This window comes from Caretta caretta, chromosome 14 (genome assembly GCF_965140235.1).
Source record: "Caretta caretta isolate rCarCar2 chromosome 14, rCarCar1.hap1, whole genome shotgun sequence".
Classification (NCBI taxonomy): Eukaryota; Metazoa; Chordata; order Testudines; family Cheloniidae; genus Caretta; species Caretta caretta.
Genome location: NC_134219.1, coordinates 9,550,235 through 9,574,500, shown reverse-complemented (window position 1 = coordinate 9,574,500; position 24,266 = coordinate 9,550,235). Strand labels below are relative to the sequence as shown.

General features: G+C 37.2%; 1 protein-coding gene across 1 annotated transcript in view; it reads left to right on the top strand.

Annotated features, from left to right (window-relative positions):
* The first annotated feature begins 1,881 nt into the window (after positions 1-1,881).
* Positions 1,882-24,266, top strand: part of SUZ12 (SUZ12 polycomb repressive complex 2 subunit) — a 51,282-nt gene continuing 28,897 nt past the window's right edge. Inside the window, exons 1-5 of the mRNA XM_048819263.2 lie at positions 1,882-2,382; positions 5,485-5,531; positions 5,625-5,689; positions 14,072-14,140; positions 22,159-22,208. Of these exons, the coding sequence (XP_048675220.2) occupies positions 2,070-2,382; positions 5,485-5,531; positions 5,625-5,689; positions 14,072-14,140; positions 22,159-22,208 (544 nt within the window). The 5' untranslated portion in view covers positions 1,882-2,069. The remainder of the gene's footprint in view (positions 2,383-5,484; positions 5,532-5,624; positions 5,690-14,071; positions 14,141-22,158; positions 22,209-24,266) is intronic.

The window sequence follows — 24,266 nt, the reverse complement described above, 5'->3', positions numbered from 1 at the left end:
CAGAAATTGAAAGAGGAAATATATGTTATGATGTTAGCTAAAAAGGAGTAAAAGAGAATAGGTAAAAAAGCAAGGAGAAAAAAGTGACCAGGTAAAAGGGTACTATCAATCTATTCTTACAATATTTAAAAATTGTATTTTAATCTATTTTTATAATCATTCCTTGGATACTTTGAACAGAAATCTCCTCATTGAACAAAATTCCCTTTGCCTCTCTTGATATGTACTTTCTAGTTTTATTGGAGGATTATTCATAATGGAAGCTTTTGAATTTTTTTAACAAAATGAAGGTTTTACAGAAAAACATATGAAATGATTGCATGGACTTTGCAATGAGAAGCAAGAAAAGACAGTAGCTTTTGTTTCTGTATTACATAAATTCTTAAAATACAATAAAGGTAATAATACAGAATCAGTATGTAATATAAAGTTAGAATTCTCCCTTGTGATGTATTGCATGTTTTAACACAGTTGGACTTGATGTCATGGAGTCAATAATTTGACAAGTTTATTCTTCACACTGTTTTTCTATTTCTTTACATAAACATTAGAAATAAAAAAATACACCAGAGAACCATATGAATGCAACAGCTGAGGATCTAGTTATTGGCTGTATCAAAATTCAAGGTTATAGTTCCTGGGTAGTACATTTTTAACCAGGTGGCATTTCTCTCTCATATCATCAGTGTCAGTATGTTTAATTTCTCAAGAGATAGGGAATAGAGTTGGATGACCATGAAAACCTTTTATGTGCAGAGCCAACCATATTCCTGGTAAGTGGGAGTAATGCTACTAAATAAAGGAAATGGAATTGCATCAGTTTATTTCAGTGAGTTTTTCTTAACACATCTTTTAATAGTATCTCATTTTACCACATAAAGGGTGTGCATTATGGATTGCTTCATGGCCCTGATCCTGAATTTATGCACCTAACTGTACATAAGTGAGTACTGGTATGTGTAAATATGGAAATAAGCACATTGTTTTTTCCTTGATTTTTCCCTCTCTTGGCAAAGAAAAGGGAGGGGAGAGAAAAAATAAAAAGAAAGAAAACATAGGGAAATATTTGGTTCGTGGAGGGGCAGATTATTTCTCAAACATCTTCCTCTGAGGCATTGGATTAGGGAGACTACAGAGCTGATCCAGTTCCTATGTTCAAACCAATGGCTATTTACAGTCAAGCCCTATTTAGTTATTTCAACTAATTCAGCTTCATTTGGCTCTTCTGGAGTTTTTAATGGTCTTAATCCGATTAAACCCCATAGAGGTCATGCTGCGGGGCAGCACGGGGGAGCGGGTGGGTGGAAGGGGCAGACGTGTGGGGAGGTACAAGGAGTTTTAGCTCTACAGGGCAGCGTTGGGGATGGAGGCAGCAGCGCTATGGGAGGGCATTTGCTAGAACTGGGGCAGCCTGGGGGACGGGAGGGGGGGCATTTGACATGAGGCTGGAGGGAGGCAGCCGCTGGGGAAGTTTGGGGGCTGGAAGAGATGGGTGACCCTACTGGGCCGGGGTGAGATCAGCAGGGGGCAGAGAGGCCTTGTGGGGCTGCCGGAGAGCAGAGCGGGCCAGCTCTGAGGGGGCACCTCGCGGGCAGAAAGGGGCTGTTACTAGTTGACTGACAGAGGCGGCGTGAGACTTCCCAGTCTGCAGGCAACCAGTGCTTACCCACCATGCCCCGCGGTTCGGAGAGCGAGGGGGAAAGAGCGGCCCTTTCCCGCGAATTCAGTTCAAAGGAGGGGGAGGGGGAAAGCACCGAGCGGCGAAGCGCACCGACCAACCAAACTCTTCCAGAACCATCTCTGCGTCACGCAGGGGCGGGACTACCGTTGGCCAATCCGTCGGTGCGGCGCCATCCTCGGAGCGAATGGGCATGCGAGGGAGGCGGGCGGAGTGTCGGCGTCGGGTTCGGCTGGTCGCCCGTAGGGCTGAGGAGAACGGAGCGGAGGAGACTTAGAGGAGTTGGAGCTCAGTGCTTCCCCTCCCCCGTCCTTACCCCGCCCGCCCCAGCCGCCCCCCTCCCTCCTCGCTCGGTCTCCGGTCCGCCGGTGCCCGCTCTGGGGTGAGGCCCATGGCTCCTCAGAAGCACGGTGGAGGCGCGGGGCCCAGCTCGGGCTCCGCTGGCGGTGCCGCCGGAGGAGGAGGCGGCGGAGGAGGAGGAGGAGGCGGCGGCGGGGGGTTCGGGGGCTCCGCGGCTGCCGCGGCTCCGGGCGGTAAATCCGGTGGCGTTCCCGGAGGCGGCGGCGGCGGAGGAAGCGGTTACTCGGGGGGCTCCTCGGCCTCCTCGGCTGCTGCGGCGGCGGCTGCAGCGCTGCCCCCTGTGAAGAAGCCGAAGATGGAGCAGATCCAGGCCGACCACGAGCTCTTCCTGCAGGCCTTCGAGAGTGAGCACCGGGAGCGGCCGCAGGAAGGGAGAGGGAGGGGCTGGGGGAAGGGGAGGCTCTGGGGGTTCGCACAGGCGAGAACGGGGCGCAGGGAGGCGGGTAAAGGGGGATGTCGGGGGGAAGGAAACGAGATCACGCCGTGGGGTAGGGCGTGGGGCGGGAGGTGAGCTCGGGGCCGGACTTCCCGGAGGGAGGAAGGTCTGGGGGCTAGAGAGGTTCGTCGCATGGAGCGGAAGCGGAGATCGGGGGTGGCTGGGGTGCGGGTAAGCCCGAAGTGGCAGGCGCTTCGTTCAGATTCGGGGCCCCTTTCGGGGGACGGCGCATTTGTACCCGTCCTCTACTGAAGCGCTTTCCTGGCGTTGCCTTTGGCCTCTGGGAAATGGTTGAAATGGGAAGATTTCAAAGGTGATTTTATGTTCCCTCTTACCCAGCCCGAGGACGCTTCTTGGGCGGGAGGGAGGGGGTATTTGCGCCCCTTCGGTTATTGCTCCTTTTTGGTGATTTTTGCGTCTCAGGCTGTTAAGGAAAGACTGTGAGCCTCAGTTAACTTAATTTTGCTCTTCTGTGCAAAACCGAATTTTACTGGGTTATTTTAAGTTTGAAATTTAAGTCGCCGCCCTCCCTCTCTCAGCCCCCCCCCCCCCCGGTGGTTCCAGGTAGGCAGGGAGTCACTTTGGATGCAGGATACAGTTCCTCACAGAAGCTTGGTCCGAATACCCAGGATAATAATTAACTTTTACATTGTGTCCTAGTATCCCAAGCCCTGCAGTCTACATGGTTTGAAGGAAAATTAAAATATTAAATCCAGAGATGGTTTTGGGATGAGCTTGTCACCACTGCAGTTATTTGTAATACATAGTAGTTAGCATTTTAATGTTTTTTGTGGGGAGTCTTGAGATCATTGACTAAAAATTCTTTACAACTGCTAATTAACCCCATCAATGAAGACGGAGGGAATGTAAATACTGCATTAGGTCAAGTGATGTAGGGAGGATTAAGTGACTTGCTCAGGATCACAAGTGATCCATGGCAGGACTCAGAATATAACCCAGAATACTTGAGCCTAGTCCCTGCTCTAACTACTTGAGAAGATGGCTTTAAATTTGGGCATGTAATGAGTAGAAATAAGTAGTACTGTATAAGGTATACTAGAATGTCTACTTGTGAATTCAGTTTTATAGCACTAATGTGAAAATGATACAGTAAAGAAATACTATTATTATTAGGATTTATGTATAATCTAGCAGTTGTGTATGTCATGAACACTTGTGTGGATTTTCTTTTTGAAGGTAATCTAATTGAAGAGGATAACTTATTTTTCATTTTGACTTGACAGTATGATAGGATTGTGGAATATATGTGGTTTAATAGGTATTCTTGGGAAAGTGTCTAATAAAGTATTGCTATAATGTGTGTTTTTTCACTCCTCACTCATTCCTGTAGGAAGTCAGAGTTTAAATTCAATAAGTCATAGTCTGTTTTTAAATGAAATATTAAATCTTTGAGACAGCACTTGGTTTTCTTGTGTCTTTCTGCGTGGTAGTTATTTTTTACTTTTGGGTTGCTAAGGTGTTAAAGATTCTCTTAAAGGAATGAAGACCATAAAACATTTTTATTTTCTATGATATATCCGTAATCTTTTTCCTTCTGTTCTGTTTTTTAACTTGGTCCTAAGCATAGTAAAACCTTTATTTTTATCACTGTTTATAATTAACACAAAGTGAAATCTTTCAGTTTCTCAGTTGGGCTGTGCAGAATTCAGGACTGAGATTCCTTAAGGTTTTATGTGGAACTGATTTTTAAAATAAAGTACTTATAAGTAAAACTGAATTACATTTGTGAAAATAAATGACCAGAATACTTTCTGTAGTGCACCGTCCTTCTTGTTCATTTGCTATTTTCAAAATTCATTAAATCACAATATAATTGCCAGTCACTAGAACAAATTAGGTGTGTCATGAATATAAAAATAAGCAGCTAAATCTTATATTAAAATATTGAGATGGCCGGCTCCCTTACTTTTAAAAATAATCTTGTGGGGGACAGAGTGGGAAATACGAGTTGTATAGGAATTTTCCGCTCATTTCACGCACTCCAGTTTGCTCCGTATTTCCCCATTTGTGTTAAACTGAAATAAGAATATTCACCAATTTAAGTGGCTTATACCTGTTTATCTTAAACTGATTCTTAATTGACTTAACCTAAACTGAAAGAAGAGTTCTTTGTGTAGCCTCTTGAGTTGGTTTAAAATGACACCTGTAGTTTGACCAGTGTATCTTCTCATGTAGATAAGGCTTAGTTTCTTGACTGGTGGCTACCAGTCATTATATCAAAAAAGTTAGTATCCAGCATGATTATAGAGTAATAGACCATAGACCCACTGTCACCAATCAGTGCTAAGTTATGGTAAAGACAACTTGCTGTTGAAATGGTGGTTAATTTACTAAAGTTAACATTTTCCCATCCTGTGAGCTTTCTGACATTTCTGTCCTGGCCTAAAACCATTTATATCAAGCATTTTTGTACATGTGTAAGTTTCATAGGTCATTATGATTGCCACTCTGCATTAAGACACTCTTTTGGCATGTAATTATTCACAAGTGATGTCTTCGTACTTCACAGCAAAGTAAAACAATCTCAAGTTGTCTGATACATTAATAGCAGACTAAGCTATATATCAGACATTATAGATTGGGCAGGGAGAAAACTTGCTTAGTGTTAAAGAATGCTTTGGGATTACTTTAATAATTAGCAGTTTTCTGCCTCTGCTCACCTTCTAAAGGCTCTAAGGTGTAACAGGGGCTACATCTTTTCATGAAAAATCAAAGGTAGATCAGAGTTCCAATAGTTGATATATGCTATAGTGTAGTACAGTGAATAAAATGTTGATCATGTTACAGATAACAAGTGGATACTTAAACTTCTGTTAATCTGAATTATGATTTATACATCCCAGTTGTCACATAGGTTTCACTTAATGTATATTTAACTTTAACAGCACCTACTAAAAACTATTTAGAATTGTCTGTATATTTGCTTGTAAGCTTAATTTTTTTTGTGGGGTATAAGATGCACCAGATAATGTCTCTTTCTTTCCTATAGAACCAACACAGATATATAGATTTCTACGTACCCGGAATCTCATAGCAGTAAGTAATTGTTGATCTTAGTCTATTTCTTCACTTTGAATTTGTAGGACTCTCCAACTTAAGCATTTTAATTATTTTTCCATTTCTTTGCAGCCAATATTTTTGCACAGAACTCTCACGTACATGTCCCACAGAAACTCCCGAACAAATATCAAAAGGTAATTTTATTCTGTTCGGAAGCTATTCCTAATATTTGAATGTTAACTGATTATTCTCTCCCATTGCTCCATTTCTATTTTGCACTGTAAATCGGTCTTTTCAGATGTAGTGTGAGGCATTAGGCATTCTTGAAGTTGTTATAAGATTCACACCAACTCAGTTTTGAAATAGTTTGCAAGGGAAAAGTGCATGTTTATAAACTGAATTGTTTTTGTAATGATGAACCTCATCCTGCCAACAGTTCAGCACATGCTTAACTTTATGCATGGGAATATTCCCATTGTCTTCATTAGGAATACTTAAATATGCAAGTTAAGCATGTGCAGGATCTGGGCCTAAATTCTCAATAAAGTTGTTGGCAGTAACCTTTGACAAGAGATAGATGGATGAAGGCCCAATTTCCAAGGTTCTAAAACCAATTATTCTTTATTACTTGAATCTTATCTAAGTTCTGACTTAGATAATCAATGTATATTTTTCTAAAGAACACTGCCAGGTTAGCTAAATGAGCATGTTGGGAATTCTGCTTAAGCTGCTTATGTAGGAAACTAAATCAGCGTTACTTTTCTGTAATTGTTTTGAAAGCCATTTAGTGCAACAGTCAGTTAAAATTAATGCTCTAGCTTTATTTTTAAGATTCTTTTTAAATATAAAGGCTTTAGAACCATATCTTTTCTTTGAAATGGTTACATTGAGTTGCATATGATTCAATACAGGGTTTCTGTTTTTAACATATGGCAAACTAATAGCTCCTCTTGGTAAAGGATATCTGCAGTTCTATAGTTGAAGACTGAAGTCCTTAGAGTTCTCTGGATGAAAGGCACAAAATGTTTGGTGGTTATAATTATTTCCTTAGTCAAACAGCAAATCATTCACTATTCTATTGATAGTTAGCAGCCAAAAATTTTACTGGTTAATCCATTAAGATATTATAATAAGTTTGAATTGTTTGAAAAAAGTATTAGTGTGGAATGGAACATTAGTAATGGTGGGTATTTAAAGAATAGTTATAAAACATAAGAATGGCCATAGTGGGTCAGACCAAAGGTCCATCTAGGCCACTATCCAGTCTTCCGACAGCGGCCAATGCCAGGTGCCCCAGAGGGAATGAACAGAACAGGTAATCATCAAGTGATCCATCCCCTGTTGCCCATTCCCACCTTCTGGCAAACAGAGGCTAGGGACATCATCCCTGTCCATCCTGGTTAATAGCCATTGATGGGCTTATCCTCCATGAACTTATCTAGTTTTTTTTGAACCCTGTTATAGTCTTGGCTTTCACAACATCCTCTGGCAAGGAGTTCCACAGCTTGACTGTGCATTGTGTGAAAAAAAATACTTCCTTTTGTTTGTTTTTAAACCCACTGCCTATTAATTTCATTTGGTGACCCCTAGCTCTTGTGTTATGAGGAGTAAATAACACTTCCTTATTTACTTCCTCCACACCATGCATGATTTTATAGATGTCTATCATATCCCCCCTTAGTCGTCTCTTTTCCAAGCTGAAAAGTCTGAGTCTTATTAATCTCTCCTCATATGGAAGCCATTCCATACTGCTAATACTGTTTGTTGTCCTTTTCTGAACCTTTTCCAATTCCAGTATATCTTTTTGAGATGGGACGACCCCATCTGCATGCGGTATTCCAAATGTGGGTGTACAATGGATTTATATAGAGGCAATATGATACTTTCTGTCTTACTATGTATCCCTTCATGATTCCTAACATTGTTCGCTTTTTTAACTGCTGCTTCACATTGAGTGGATGTTGTGTAGGCAGTAAATAAAATTGGCAACCAATGAGGACAGACTTGTATTTGATCCAACAAAAAATATAAAGTGCAAATTCTGTGAGTAGGCTGTATTCCACATTCTCTTATTTTGTTTTAGTTAATAATCAGCATTTAATGTAATTTCCTTGCCCTTGAGGATTGTAGGGGTCATTTCCACTTATTGCCAGTGAATGGAAGATAGTTTTTTTTTTTTTTTTTTTTTTTTTTTAAATCTGCACCTACAACCTGTTCTTCCTTCTTAAAAGGAAATTATTGACTCCCAATAGGGGATGAGCTGAAAGCATGTTCTGACTTCCTGTCATGAGTTAACTTGCAGCTACTTTTTTAAAAATTTCTCATTACAGTTACTACAGTGGTTTGGATAGTTTATCTTGACTCTTCCCCTTAATTGTTCGAATTGGCACAAAGCCAGACTTAAGAAATGATGTTCACTGTTTCTTCAGACTGCTTTGGACCTAGGGGGCTAGCTCATAGTTTCAAACTGCCATTCTCCTTTTCCAGCAAGTTCTCCAATGGCTATTCAAGCAACCTGTCCTGTACCAAAGACTGCCATGTCTCAGCCTAAATCATATCGGTATCTAGTGGATATATCAAGCAAACTATACCATATGCAAGAACAGATTTGTGTTGTGAAAATTATCATGTGTTTTCATTCTGGATAGTTAAAATGTCTCCCCTCCATTACCTGAAACTTGTTTGGTTTTTTTCAGATGCCTCTTGTTTGTTGCCAAGCAACCACAAGTGATGTTTTGCATGTACATTAAGCATTATTTGCTGCTGTCTTCCATAATAGGAAATTTCTCTTTCCTCAGCTGGATAAGTAATGCCCAGATTCTCTATTTGAAAAAATATTTCTTTACTAACCTTAATTAATGGGTAAAATATACCATCTTTTCAAATCTAGAAATCTACTTTGACAGCTGTTGTTTCCATATGTAGTGAATATGTTAGTGGCCATTTCATTTATAATAACTAAAAGTTCAGGTTTTCTGAAAGTAATCTGCTCCATTGAAATCAAGTCAGTAATTAGATGTAGGAAAAATGGAGAAGCAAAGCTGTTTAATACTCTTTACTTTGTAAAGAAAACAAATGTAATACAACAGTTGAAGTAGATTTACACAGTATTTCTGAATATTCAAGGAAAATGTTTTTTCAGCTAAACTGCTAAATCCACAAATGCATTTCCCCCCAAATCTTGCTGATGGGTCTCTTGTTAGACCTGATCTAAACTTAAACTTTTGCCAGCACAGCAGTGTGTGTCAGGAGTGGTGACTTTTTTTCCCCTTTCCTGACCAACATAGCTGTGCTGGCAAAAGCCCTCGTGTACATGCACTTTATATCAGCAAAAAAGTCCTTTTGCCAGTATAGCTTACTCCATTCAAAGAACTGGTTTAAAAGAACTCTTTTGCTGGTATAAATGGCATCTCCAGTGCGAGAATTGCTGGTATACCTCTGCCAGTATATCTGTACTGGCAAACATGTAGGCCAGACCCTAATTGCCACTGTTTATTCAACAGGAATCTGTACAACCAATTAAGCTCTTACTAAGAGCTTTATGTACTACCTACTCAGTACATCAGACACTGATTGCAGGGAGCAAGAAGCTTGAAAGGATTTTTTTTATGAATGGGGGAATGGAAAATCTCATTGACTGAGGCTTCTATGTGGGGAATTTGTACACAGCTTGAGCATGATGAAAATTTTAGTGGATTCATTAATTCTTGAGAAATGGTACTTATGGAAAAGCTATCTCATGACCCATTTCTTTTAGCTATTATAAGTCACAATGCATATATAGTAAATACTTAATTTTCTCAAGTGATTTTTTTTAATGCATAGCAATTTTTTTTATTTAAAAAGCCTATTAATTGCTCTGGGTATTTACAATAATATATAATTGTTATCAATATAAAGCAACATCTGCAACTGTATATGATATATTTACATACCACAGTAATAATCATCTCCACTCTCAATATCCCTGGTCTCTCAAAATATCTCAAAAAATGCCGGACAAATTGTAACTAAATCACTTACACTGTAGGTTATTCAGGAGGAGAGAAACTCATGTCAGAAATGAAGTTTTCAGTAAAGCTTTGCTTTGATGTAATTTTGCATTTTATTTTGTTGTTTTTTAATCTTTTTTGAACTGTAACATTTTCATCCTAGTCTTATTACAGTGTCAGATACAAATTTTTATTCTGTGCATGTAATCCAGAAAAAAATATTTTGGTGGGTTTTTTGACAGAACTGGCTTTCCCTGTTTCCCCAGGCAGTAGTTTAGACAGTGAGCATGAATTTTTCTAGTTTTCGAACTATTTTCAAGTTTGTGGTGAGTGTTAAAAATTTTGCCTTTGAAAAAAATGAACCCAAAAGGTCGTGCTGTTGTTGCATATCTATATATTGAGGATAAATTGGTATTTCATTAAATACGTATTTTGTGATGATGTATTTAGTACAGAAGGGTGACCAAGTTGGTAAGATAAGTGGACTAAGTCGGTTTTGGTTAGCAATTCTTATTGTGAAAATGTTAATATTAAAGATGTTTGGAGAAACTTGTGCTTTAATATTGAGGCACCCTACTATTTTGATTCTTATTACCTTGTTAAGTGTGTGCTGCTTGACTGGGGGGAGACACTTAAGTTACTGTATTGCAAGCATCAGTAAATGGTGGTACACTGAAAATCTTGCATATTATGACAAAATCATTGCAATGGCAATGTGACATATTTTAGTCTTCAAATATTTCAGCTGTGATTATCATGTTATGTAATGTCCAACATAGACACAAATCTAGTTCATCTCTTCTCTCACTTTCCTTTTATGAAAGTCTCCCATGACTCTAATCATTGTCTTTGTCTATCTCTGGACCTCTTCTGTTTTTTGCCATCTCTTTGACAGGGTGACCAGAACAGTACTTAAAGTGAAGTTATATCATCGATATTATAGCAATATATGCATATGGCATATTTCAAAGTTATATTCTACCGCATTTTTTAAGCATCGTGATGTTTTGTTTTTTGCCTATCTCTGTGTATTGAGTAGATACTTTTTTCCTGAGTTCTATGGTTTAAAATCTAACAATGTGTTAAGAGTTCAGATAATTTTAAATATGTACTACGTTGCATTTGTCAACATTGGATTTCATTTATCATATTGCCCCTTCACCAGCTTTGTTGCGTCCCTCAGAATTACCAGTGTTTTCTCTTGCATTGACTAATGTACTTTTGTCATATGCAAATGTTGCTACTTCAGTCTTTCAGTTTTTCCCTATCTTTAATAAATATGTTAAACATCAGTCCTAGTACAGCTACCTGGGGCATCTCATTATTAACCTTCTGATGACTTGAAAATTGATCATTTATTCCTTCCCTTTCACTTAGCCATTTTCTAACCAATGACAAAACTTTGTTCTTGAGCCATGATTGCTAAGGCTTTGTCTAGGCTGAGGAATAGCCCTCATTCAGCAATTGGTATTGGCTTGTACCAGTGTAGACAAGGGCATGTCAAGGTTTTCACTGCTTGAAATCTCAATTACAAGTAGGGGTAAACCTTGATTGTACGCAAACCCTGCATGCCCTTGTCCACATTTGGGTTAGTAATGGTGCTGCTTCACTGATTGCCAAACAGGGACTGTTTCCAACTGTAGTCAAGGCCTTAGTTTTCTTAATAGATTCTGTCAAAGGCTTCTTGGAAGTTGAAATAAATTTATTGATTCTCCTTATCCAGTATTTTGTTGATATGCTAAGAGTTCTAGTACACTGGAGAGAGATAATTTTCATTTACGGTAGTTATGCTAGTTTGTCCTTATGTTCATCTAGGTGTTTAATAATTTAATTTTTTTTTATTACTGCTCTGTCTGGTATGATGTAAGGCTCACTGGATTGTAATTCCAGATAATCCCTAGGACTATTCTAAAGATTCTCCAGAATAGTAGCTGATTTTAATTATTACAAGTTAAGGTATGCTTATGTAACACACATGCCAAATCTGATTACTGTTAATTTCTTCACTGTTGGTTTCAGGGTTGTGGGTTTTGTTTTTTTAATTAATTCCTCTTTTAAAAAAAAAACAAAAAAAAACCCCTCTTCCCCCAAAGCTTAATATATCCGTGCTAGTTTTGGTAATCCCTCACCTGAGAATGTGGTGACTATTATTTAGTAACTATAGTTGAAGCACTGTTGAAAAAAGTTGCTTTTGTTACTGAGCCTTAGTTTGAGTGGAACATCTCCTATTCCATGGTCTAAAATTAATTATTTCAAAAAAGTAGTGGTTTGCTTTTCTACCCAGTGTCAGCAGCATACGAGAGAGTCAGTTTGTATGTGGAGAGTTGCATGACCTATATTATCACTTTGTTGTGGGTTTGCTAGTAACGTGAATCTATTTTTAGCTAAACAATCACTCAAATAAGTGAGCAGTTTAACATAAATCAAAGCATGAGCCGCTGAAATTTTTTACAAGCTGGAACTTCATATAAAGTTTTAAATAGCTTTATTTTTGGCAGTATTTTAATAAATATGACACTGCCAGTGTAGAGCTCCTTAATAAATTAAATTTTTAAATGTTTCAGAAAGGCAAGTGGAGAAAGAAAGGAAGTAAGAGATGAGAAATTTGCAGTGGAGTAGGATAAACAACTACTCTAAAGTTAATAAAAGTTGTATCTTGAGATTATAGTATTAAACTATACTTGCAAGTTATCAAAATAAAAATTATGGACATGAAGGCAACTTTCAGGGAATTCATACACTTGTTCGTATCGTAAATATTGCATTGGCCCAGTTGTTACATTTTGAAATGGCAGGCTTTTATTTTTTAAATGCTATTTGAATGTCAGTAAGACTTGAATAAACTAGTTACAGTTCAGTTAAGAATCAAAGTAATAGTTTGATAAGCTGCCAAGTCACACTTACCTTTTAATTAATGTTTTGGTCTCCCTTCTTCACATTAGGTTTTAAATAAACAAACATCTGAATTAATATTGGTGACTTTTAGTCAGTGAAATGTCAGCAAAACAAGACTACCAGTAATACAAGTATTGCCTTTTCTAAATCTAAATGTGGAAAATCTTGCTGGTGTATTGGTGTAACCTATAGCATTGAAGGGAATATTTTTTGTGACTTTGAAGATGAGGATTCAATCAGTTTCGACACCAATCTTTTTTATAAAGGCATCTCTATTGTGCATCAGTTTAGAGCTAGAAAGTGCTCATTTAACTGCTTTAAAATGACTTTCTGGTTTTATACCCCATCTCTTGTTGCTTAGGCCTTATTTATGTTTTGCCATAAATATCCCACTGTTGATAACCATTAGGTAAGCTTCTTTGGTGGTAGCAATGGAAGGGCAGGAGTGCAGCCATACCAATAAGATCTACTTGGAGCTTTAACTATTGTGCCATGTAGACTTGTTCTGAACAGTTACACAACTTGGGAATTCATATGGTATCTGGGAGCCCTGTCTGGACTGTTGGTTCGACCATTTTTGTTGCTGGAGGAAACTTCTGGCAAAAAAACCCCAAACTTAGTGTAGACAAACCTTTCTTGTTCACTGCCTGTTGTATGGTAAGAGACCATGTACTGGGTAGAAAAACATTCCCTGTGGTCTGTGTTCTTTTCTTCTCCATCTGTCTTGCTTAGACTAGGAAGAGAAATGCAAAGCGGGGCTGCACTTGCTGTTAGTGAGTGGATAAGTGCATTTATCCTGAGAGTCTGGTACTAGTCAATCTAAAGAACCTTGCTGGAATCCAGGATGGAACTTTAGTCTTCCTGAATTAAAGAGAATTGGAAGACTAATTCTGAAAAATTTTGAATAACCTCTGCCCAGAAATGTTGTTTACAGCTTAATGCCCATTGCTGAATACTGTATCATATAAGATAGAAAGGATGAATAGGTTGATGTTAATACCTTACAGGGGAAAAAATGTAATGTGATTATTCCTTAAGATGTAAACTCATTTTCCTCTGAAAAATATTCCTACAACTGGTCTGTTAGTGAATGTCCCCTTTGTATTATGTTCAGAATTCACCTTGTTGAGGAAAGAAATAATCTTTCAAGAATTAAATATAAATAGACCTGCTTCTGCCACATAGTAACCACATTTCTAATCCTTGTATATGGTTAATTTGGGACAACCCGAGAGCAAATTTGTATGTTGATAGTTGGGATGGCAATCAGTGTAAGGAGGTTGATTTTTTTTCTAAACAATATTAAATGTCATCTTTAGTCAGACATATTTGTACCAAAGTTTGAGTGGACCCCCATCTAGCTGTCTTGCTGATATTGAAGAGTGTTTTAATATTAAATTGTGTTGCTCTACAAAATTCTATCATTTTAATTTCTGATAGTTTAGTAATTAGTCCTGTGATTATGATACTGAGGTCCAGCTTTTCAAGCAGTTGTCTTTGACTTCTCGGGCCTCTTCTTAGGAGGGAGAAGTTAGAACAGCCGGTTAAACCAATATTTGAAGAAACTGATGTGTATACTGAAATTTGTTTAATATAATCAGAATTTTTATTTCAGTTAATATTGTACGTAAAGGAAATACCTCTAAAAATGAAAATTACCTACTATTCATGCATTTTATTTTTCCACAGGAAAACGTTCAAAGTAGATGACATGTTATCAAAAGTAGAGAAAATGAAGGGAGAGCAAGAGTCTCACAGGTATTACCTGCTCATATTTTTATCAATAAATCATGTATGGCTGTCAATGAGGGAACAGGATAAAAGGGAGTGATTATTACAGGGTGCAGTACCTGCCACATGAGTGTAGTGTAGCATCCAATTAATATTTTATGTGTATGCACTCTAATAGGTTGAGTACTTACAAAATATAAGAAATTGAGAGCATAAAAGACAAGGTTACAAAGGATCTGGCTTTCTGTGGGCTAGACTTTCCAGTATTTCTACTGTTTATATTTTAAGCACCTTAAGCTTCTTTAGCTTTTAAAAAATAAAAACAAATAAACTTACGCGTAACTGAGTTGCAATGTCAGCAGCTGATCCATGAAAATATGTTTAAGCAGTGGAGAAGATTTAGCAAGATTCTGACTGTAATATTCTCATTTTTCATGTGATTAGTTTTTGCGCTGCTTGCTGCTTTCACAGGTTCCTTTATTCCTGGTCTTTATGAAAAGAAATTAAATTTTTCATTGAATGAATTTAACAACTTTTTAAATGTTGAAGTGCCTGTATTTTAGAACTCTGTAATTTACTTTTACAGTGCTCTTAATAAAAGAAAATTAATTTCTAGGACTGTCAAAAAAAGTGATCAAAAAAATTAATCGCGCAATCAAACAATAATAGAATGCTATTTATTTAAATATTTGTGGATCTTTTATACATTTTCAAATATATTGATTTCAGTTACAATACAGAATACAAAGGGCACAGTGGTCACTTTATATTTATTTTTGCTTACAAATATTTGCACTGTAAAAAAACAAAGATAGTATTTTTCAAATCCCTCCATTGCAAGTACTGTAGTGTATTGTCTTTATCATGAAAGTTGAATTTACAAATGTAGAATTATATAAAAAACCAAACAAAAAACCAAACTTGAATTCAAAAATTAAAACAATGTAAAACTTTAGAGCCTACAGGTCCACTCAGTCCTAGTGCTTGTTCAGCCAATTGCTCAGACAAACAAGTTCGGTTACATTTGCAGAAGATAATGCTCCCCGCATCTTGTTTACAATGTCACCTGAAAGTGAGAACAGGCTTTCACATGGCACTATTGTAGCCACTGTCACAAGATATTTACCTGCCAAATGCGCTAAAGATTCATCTCCCTTCATGCTTCAACCACCATTCCAGAGGATGTGCATCCATGCTGATGACAGGTTCTGCTCACTAACAATCTAAAGCAGTACAGACTGATGCATGTTCATTTTCATCATCTGAGTCAGATGCCACCAGCAGAAGGTTGATTTTCTTTTTTGGTGGTGTGGATTCTGTAGTTTCTGCATCCGAGTGTTGCTCTTTTAAGACTTTTGAAAGCATGCTCCTCCACACATTGTCCCCTCAGATTTTGGGAGGCACTTCAGATTCTTAAACCTTGGTCGAGTGCTGTAGCTATCTTTAGAAATGTCACATTGGTACCTTCTTTACGTTTTGTCAAATTTTCAGTGAAAGTGTTTTTAAAATGAATAATATGTGCTGGGTCATCATCCGAGACTGCTATAACATGAAATATATGGCAGAATGTGAGTAAAACAGAGCAGGAGACCTACGATGCTCCCCCCAAAAAGTTCAGTCACAATTTTAATAACGCATTATTTTTTTAATGAGCATCATGAGCATGGAAGCATGTCCTCTGGAATGGTGGCTGAAGCATGAAGGGATATATGAAAGCTTAGCATATCTGGCGCGTAAAGACCTTGCAATGCCGGTTACAAGAGTGCCATGCGAATGCCTGTTCTCACTTTCAGGTCACATTGTAAATAATAAGCAGGCAGTGTTATGTCCCAAAAGTGTTAAATAAGCTTGTTGGTCTTCGTGATTGGCTGAACAAGAAGTAGGACTGTGTGGACTTGTAAGCACTAAAGTTTGATATTGTTTTGGTTTTGAGTGCAGTTATGTAACAAAAAAAAATCTACATTTGTAAGTTGCACTTTCATGATAGAGATTGCATTACAGTACTTGTATGAGGTGAACTGAAAAACACTTTCTTATTTTTAGAGTGCAAATAGTAATAAAAAATAACGGAGAACTGTACACTTTGTATTCTGTGTTGTAATTGAAATCAATATACTTGACAATGTAGAAAAACATCCAGAAATATTTAATACATTTCAGCTGGTATTTATCGCTTAACAGTGTGATTAAAATGGCAATTATTCGCAATTAATTTTTTGAGTTAATTGCGTGAGTTAACTGCGATTAATTGACAGCCCTATTAATTTCATTACCTTTAATGGCCTTTTCTTCTCTTATGGTGCTTATTGTAGTGAAAGCTGTTCATTAAAGATTGCAAGATTTCCACCATAACCCTCTATTCTCATCTGCTGGGGAAAAAAAACAAACCTCCTTTGGTCTGTGGCTTTCTGGGTTTGATCTGAGCCCACATAGATGCATTTTTTGAAATTTTATATGCTTTCCTCAGCAGTGCTTGAACTGCTGAAGCAAGTCAGGGTGGGGTGGGGGGGAATACTTTGCTTTAAAGAAGCATTTTAAATCTTTTTTATGCAGAGAAGAAAAGAGGCTGATCTTAAACTGAACATCATATATGACTATTGCTCAGTGGGAATTATTGCTGTGCATTTGAAAAAAAAAAAAAAAAAGTTATGGTATTAAGCAATGAAATGGTGGGTTTAATGAATGTCCAGCTAAGTTTAGTAAGTTTTGCAGTTTGGCATTGTGGAAATAAGCAAACAGTTGAGCTTAAAATGTGGAGTTATGAAAAGCATACTTGTGTAGATTCATGCAGGTGGAGCTAAAAGTTTCTAAACAGTTAAAGGTTTGAATCTAATTTTTTTTAAAAGCATTTGGATCCTTAGAGCAGTGGTGGGCAACATGTGGCCCGTCAGCATAATCTGCTGGCGGGCCATGAGACAGTTTGTTTACATTGACCATCTGCAGGCCCAGCTGCCCGCAGCTCCCAGTGGCCGCAGTTCTCTGTTCCTGGCCAATGGGAGCTGCGGGAAGCAGTGATTAGCATGTCCCTGTGTCCTGCGCCGCTTCCTGCAGCTCCCATTGGCTTGGAATGGCAAACCACGGCCACTGGGAGCTGTGGGCGGCTGTGCCTTCAGGTGGTCAATGTAAACAAATTGTGTCGTGGCCCGCCAGCAGATTACGCTGACGGGCCACATGTTGTCCACCACTGCTTTAGAGTATTAGCTTTATTTTGTTCCCATTTTGATCTTGTACAGCAGACATTTAAAATAGAGTAAGGTATGCATCTTCCTGTTCCAATATAAGTATTTGAGATGTCAGCTCTTACTTGGCAAGGTCTCACATCATACTTGGAAAACTTTGAAATTCAACATAGCAAATCTAAAACTTGGAGTGACAAACTTCTGCTTACTTTGACATTGTGATGGTTGTAGAAAAACAGATATTCGGGTAACTAGTATGTTGTCTCCATAAACTGCAAACAGTTATTGACAGATTGGCCAACAGTGGGCCAAAGGAAACATAATTTTATTTTGGTTTTCTATATCCAATTAATAGCTTAATTGAGTTCCAAAGAAGTGTATCTGGACTGACTTTTTATAACAAATTACAGTGCAGATCAACTTTAAACAGCTCAGGTATAAAACATTGGAAACTTTAAGAAAATGAAAGTGTCTCTTAAATAGCTAAAAATAGTTGCACATCCTATACCTATCTTGAGCAACTTACTGTAGTTTTATAGTTATACTCCTGTTTTTATAAAGCTGCTTTCTGCTGTACTGAAAGACTCTCAGACTTGAGAGGGAGATGAAACTGATTACTTTTTGCATTTGAGAGTTCTTTGCAAGCAAACAATTTAAAAATATCTAATCTCTCAATTAGTGTTTTGTGACAGTAGCTGATACAAGAAATCACACTTCTCTGAAAGTAAGTTGATATCTGTCCCAGTAACTGTCAGCATTTTGGAATGTGCACAATATATATTTCACTTGAATTTGACTTATAGGTGAAGTGAAAATAAAAATCCCCAAATCAGTAATTTATGCAGACTTGCATTTTAATATAGTTTTTTCTATTTACTTTCCAGTACCAGATTGGAAGGGTTGGGTTTCCTTTCAGCTGTTAATATTGCACACACCCAACATACGCAATGAACACTACTCCTTTCGCTAAGTATTTGATGCCTCAGTAATTACAATTGCACTTAATAGTTCAGTTGCAGACCCCTAAAGATTTTGCTTTTTGGTTCCAGCAGTATTCTGAGATGGGTGACATTGTGACTATTTTGTACTATTAAGCATTTGGTGCACTATGCTCTAATGAATAAGATTTGTAATAGAGGCTTAACAGTTTTATTTGATGGATATCATAAGTACAGAAAATTTCACCATATTCTATCAATCCAAAAATATTAAATCTGTATTTATAGAGCAAATGAATAACATATAAGCAGTTGGTAGAAACTATGATGGGAAGAGACTAAAGCATACATTGTACTTCTGAGGTTTTAGGTGCAATTCCAGTGAATGAATTTCTTCCCTATCCTAAATTAGACATTGAGCTACTGTAGTATTTTAGGAAGGAATATGGTTGAATTTCATTAACCCTGTTTATGAACGTCCACAGTAATTCTTTTGCTATGGGATATGGTATATCCTGATGAGCAGGTCACATTTAGTTCTTCATGCTGGCTTTATATTCTCCTTTAGTGCAAAACTATTGATGATCAGCTAAAACATTTCTCTAGGTTGTGTTTAATGGTTTATGAAATTTTATGCGTTCTATAAATTATGGAACAGAGCCAGACAATGGAAAGATTGTAATACTCTTGACTAACCAGAACATTAGAGAAGCTTTTTCACAAACTGAGAATCATTCAGGTGTGCTTGTGCACTCTTCTTTATAGGCCTCTGAGGGAAAGTATGCTTTGCAAAGTTTTACAAAATATTAGCTGAAAATTGGTTATGAAGCACATGTGCTACATTGAAATCAGCTTATTTTGGGAATTGTGTAAATCAGTAACTAAACACTTAGCTTATTCACTAATCCAGTTAAATTGGTTTTGCTTACAATTGTGTATTGTATAAGTATTGCTTGCTTGAAATAAGCCAGATGGATCTCTGGTTTCCAAGGATTGTTCTGTAACCTTACTGAAGCAAAATATCCAAGTTTAAAATACATTTGTTTGTCCTAACACCAAAATGTTTTGCTTTGCTCCCTCTACTAAACTTTCAATTTTAAAAATATAAAATCAATTCCTCATCTTTCTGATGATGATGCAGTCTGGCACTATAACATTCTTTCATTCTGATGTAATATACAAGTCAGTGCAAGCATTGTCTTGTAAATACTAAAGCAATTGGGGTACTTATTAAAACATCAGTAGTTTGAGGATTTCAGGAAATACTTGTCATGCACTGACAAAGCACCCCAAGAAAGTCTGTGTTCTAGGGTCGATTTTATTTTTTTAACTCAAAGCCATTTAAATCACCATTTTTAATCATAATTTAAATCAGGAAATCTTGATTTAAATCTATTTTTAATTTTTTTTCAATTTTATTTTTAAACTATTTTTCTAAAGATATTAACAGTTTAAACATGTTGATTTACAATGAAATTTAGCCTCTACACTAAATATGGTGGTACTTTTTGCTAACCTGGAAGTCGCACTATATATATTTGAAATTATGTAGCATAACATATATTAGATACTTGATTTTTGTTTTTTTATGTTAGAAAATGCTGAATGATGCGTTTTGTATTTACTAGCCTATTTTTTTAACTTGTGATTTCTCAAGCTATACTTGGATGGAAATTAGAATTTAAAATGCAAAAAGCTAGCTTTTTAAATTAAAACTACTTCAAGTATACCAGGTGCATAAGAATAAAAATTTACCAAAATATGTTCTGCATTTAAAACTAAGGAAGTATTATCTGTAGTTAGTGAATTGAACTGAATGTTTCTGTGCACCATGTCCTTCAGTGTTTTAGGACAAGTAGATGTCATCTTCGTATACCTAGGTTTATTCATACATTGGAATAGGGAAAACAAGCTTTCCTGCTTTTTCAGCTTCCTGTCTGTTTTTAATTTGAATGAAATAGTCACAGAACTGAACTAGCTGAATAAACTGAAATGAAAAATATATTGTCTCCAACTGTAGAAGAGGCTGCTGCTGATTTTTTTAAATTTATTTTTATAAATCAGTTTTTATTTATCCTGCTGGCTTCATAAATAGTTCTAGAGCCTCACAGGCCATATTGGGGAGAAAAAAAACTGAGTGAAGTTATTCAAGATGCCCAACTGCCCCAAATTAAATGTTTTGAATGCTGCTGTGACTTATATGGGACGCTATCTAATACAACAATATTTCATCAAATATTATCAATTCTGTATGTAGATGACTTAAGCACATTCAGATTTTTAGCCTCTGGTCATAGTGACAGCTATTTCCAGAATAATTCCATATTCATTTTTCAACCGTATTCAAATGTATTAAATTACCTCATTCTGAGTTTAGTAAATCCACCCTATCCAAATCTTAAAGCTGTATAATACGAAAAGTAGGATGATCTGTGTAATAAACTACAGTAATATAAAATAAAATACACAGTAATCAAACCATTAACTGCATGTGTTGGAGGGTATATGTGTTTTAAAGGTGGGTCTACTAGTCCCACCTATTAAGATTGACCATCAGTTGTCATAAGATCCAGTTTTCAGTTGCTAGTAATTTTACTTGACTTTAGATTTGTGCCTTTTGCTATCCCATGAAAATAGACCCAAATTTTATCAAGTTATAATAAGCCTTTGAAAACTGTAGTTCACATATACTTAGTAGAGACTTCTTGGATTTTAACAGCTAAATCTCAGAAGATCCCATTCTCAGTGTGCATGCTTGAGCCTCTCACAGCTCCTTGTGCTCACCATACCGCATGTGCCATTGCCACAGTGACTGAGTATGCTTCAGTCCAGGGCTACAGGTGAGAAAGCCAGACTTTCTCTGTAATGACGGCTGGGGCTGACCAGTGGAACTGTGAGCAGGGAGCCTGTCATGTCACTCAGTTGACCACCTTGCTGGAACCCAGGCAGTGTGGAGGAGGAAGCAGTGTGATTGGAATGCAGAGGGGACAAAAGCCAGACTGGGAAGAAAGAATGGAGTAGATTGTGACAAGGAGTCTGGGGAGGTTTGGGGGAGGGGAAAATGGGAGGCTGAGACTCTTTGGAGGAGGAGGGCTGGGACTTTGGAGGCAAGGTGACAGAAGAGTGACAGGGAGGTTGGGACTGGCAGCTTTCAACTGCAATAACCATGAGAGCTTTCAGAGTAGCAGCCGTGTTAGTCTGTATCCATGAAAAGAAAAGGAGTACCCACGAAAGCTTATGCTCAAATAAATTTGTTAGTCTCTAAGGTGCCACAAGTACTCCTTTTCTTATAACCATGAGACAGTCCTTTCTGTTCCTGCAGTCCCCTGCCTTATACACCACACGCCTTCTAACTTCAACAGATTAAGTAGGGATTCTACAGATAGAAGCCACTCTTTTTATGCAACCCTGATTCATCCCCAGAGTAGGTTCATCCTGTGCACAAATACTGGGGCCTTGTGGGGAAAATATAGTATGTGATATAAGACTATATCATAGTGCACAGGCAACTCTAATTCTTTCACTTCCTAACTTTTGAGTGCTTGACATTTCTATCGGAATGTTCTTTTAGCATAGATTTTGTATGTAGTATATTACAAAATACACCCTCAAACCCTTGCCTTCAGGCACTGAGTATTCATTAAGGTAGTGGTCAAACCCTCTACCTTCTGAAAATGCTGATCATGCCGGGGTACCTTTCTGTATGCAAAGAAGTTTGTCTTAAAATTTGCATCCAACTGCTATATTTAATATGCTGAAGCTCTGGAAATTACTAAGTCGCTCTAATTACTAAGGAGACAGTTTATTCACTTAATGATTATAGATCTGATTCTGGTTATAGACTAATTCTGAGGGATAATGTACTGAATAATCTGTGATTTTTTGAGGCAAAAATACCTATTTATTCTAACTTTTTTTTCCTGTTTAGCTTGTCTGCCCATCTGCAACTCACATTTACTGGTTTCTTCCATAAAAATGGTATGTCTGTTAAAATTCATTATACTACATTATAATGTGTAATAAACCTCTTAAACGTTCAGTATCAGGGAATACACTTGAGCTGAATAGATTTGCCATATATTACAATCCCAGATGTTTGTACAGTGTATTTTTTTAATTGCTTTGAGCTCGACTATCCCACTAGCACAATACTTATATATTTTTACTTTTTACAATAGAAAAATGCGTACCTTCTCATATGTACTTTAGATAAGTGTTTTCTGACATTAATACTAAGCAATAAAATGTTGCAAACTTTCACTTAGTACATGCAGATTCTGTTAAAAGCTTAAAGTCTTTGTCGTGCTTTTAAACAGTTAATAGCTAAAAGTTGAGTTGAGTTGTTCTCTTTAAGCAAGTATCCATATGGAATTTTTCTGGTTTTCTTGGGAATTTGAAGTGGAACAAAAAAAAAAATCAAGTAATGCTAAATTCCTATTTTGAGGTTCCACAAAGTTGAAAGAATATTTTCATTGATATAAAATATAGACCAGAAATGAAACTGAAAATGCCATACCTAGATCTTTAAAGATGAACTGAAATCTTGTATTTTGCTAATGATTTACAGTTGTAAATATCTGTATGTATATATGCAGCCGTAACTTCACAAAAAGTTAATAGAATTCTTGAACTACTAAGACGTGAGTCCATGGTTCTTTCTCCTCCAGTTAGAACAGGAATCTGTGTTCTTTATGGTGCTTTAGATATTGGTAATTTATTAACTCTTACATACCCGAATTCAGTTCTTTGCAGATAAATAAAAGAAAATTACTTTAAAATATTTTATTTTAAAAGATTTATTTCCAACTTTTAAATGAACACATGTATTCTGTTAGTGACCTTTTTTGTAGTATTCAAAAAATATTCAGCTCACTTAAAGATCTATATTTTTAGTATGGGTAATGGTGTCTGCAAACATTTATGCTCTCTGAACATTTTGTATACTTGGCCTGGAAATTTTTCCAAAATACACTTAAATTATGGTTAGTAGCATCTGGATTTGAAAAACTATTTTGCCAGTGATAAATAGGAATTTTGTTTTGGTGAGTGCGTGTTGCTCCCTTGATCTAGGAATACTTCTGAGTGTTCCTTTTGTGGAATTGAAAAGGAATATCCAAAGAAGAGTGCTGGTCCCACTGCTGCCCTGATTCCATTTGGGAATGCTTATCTTCTGTTTATACCCTCAGGAATTTTTCAACTTGTTGCCTCTACTCTAATGCTTTATCATGGAAGCAACAAGGAGATCAAGGAGCCCATACCCTGTGGTGAGAACAGAAGCAAAAGAAATCACTGGTTGCTCCCCATGGCCTGGCAGAGGATGGGGGTGGGGGAAACGAATGCATAGTGCTGTAGTCTAGCTTCAGACACCTAATGATCCATTCCTCCCAAATATGGTCTGTGGACGACACCTAATGGGAAGCACACTATACACAACTTCAAATAGTTGGTGTATAGAATGGGAACGCCTGGGTGCTCTCTGTGGGCCCTGCTGACAGACCATGTCTTTTAATTTAATTTCTGGCTTAGACTCCCTGTGTTGGTAGGTTTGAGCAGATTTTTCAAGATGTTAGCATAATTGCTGTAAATCATTCTGTGACTGTTGGTAATGTGGCTGCGCTGTTTAACTATGAAATCCTCATACGTTGGTGCTGCTCTTTCAGTAGAGAAATATGCATAGTGAAAACAATATGATTGCATGTTCATCCTAAAGAACATCTCTCATGAGCAGTAGTGAATACTAAATATAGAAAGTTTTGTGACAGACTAGCCATTGACATGCTTTTTTGGTGTGATAGTAAAAATTATTCCAAAAGCTCTCAGAATAATGCTAACTACTTTTTATTTTGCAAATTAAACACAGCTATGGTTTTTTGTATATCTGCTGGTCGGTATTCTTTGATAGGAATGTCTTTCTGTGAACATTTGTATTCTTGAATGAACAGGATTAATTTTCAAATTAACAGTGAAAAATTCTCTTAAAACTAAAAAGCATGTAAATCTATTACAATTCTTAAGATTGCTAATGCCCCTGTAAGT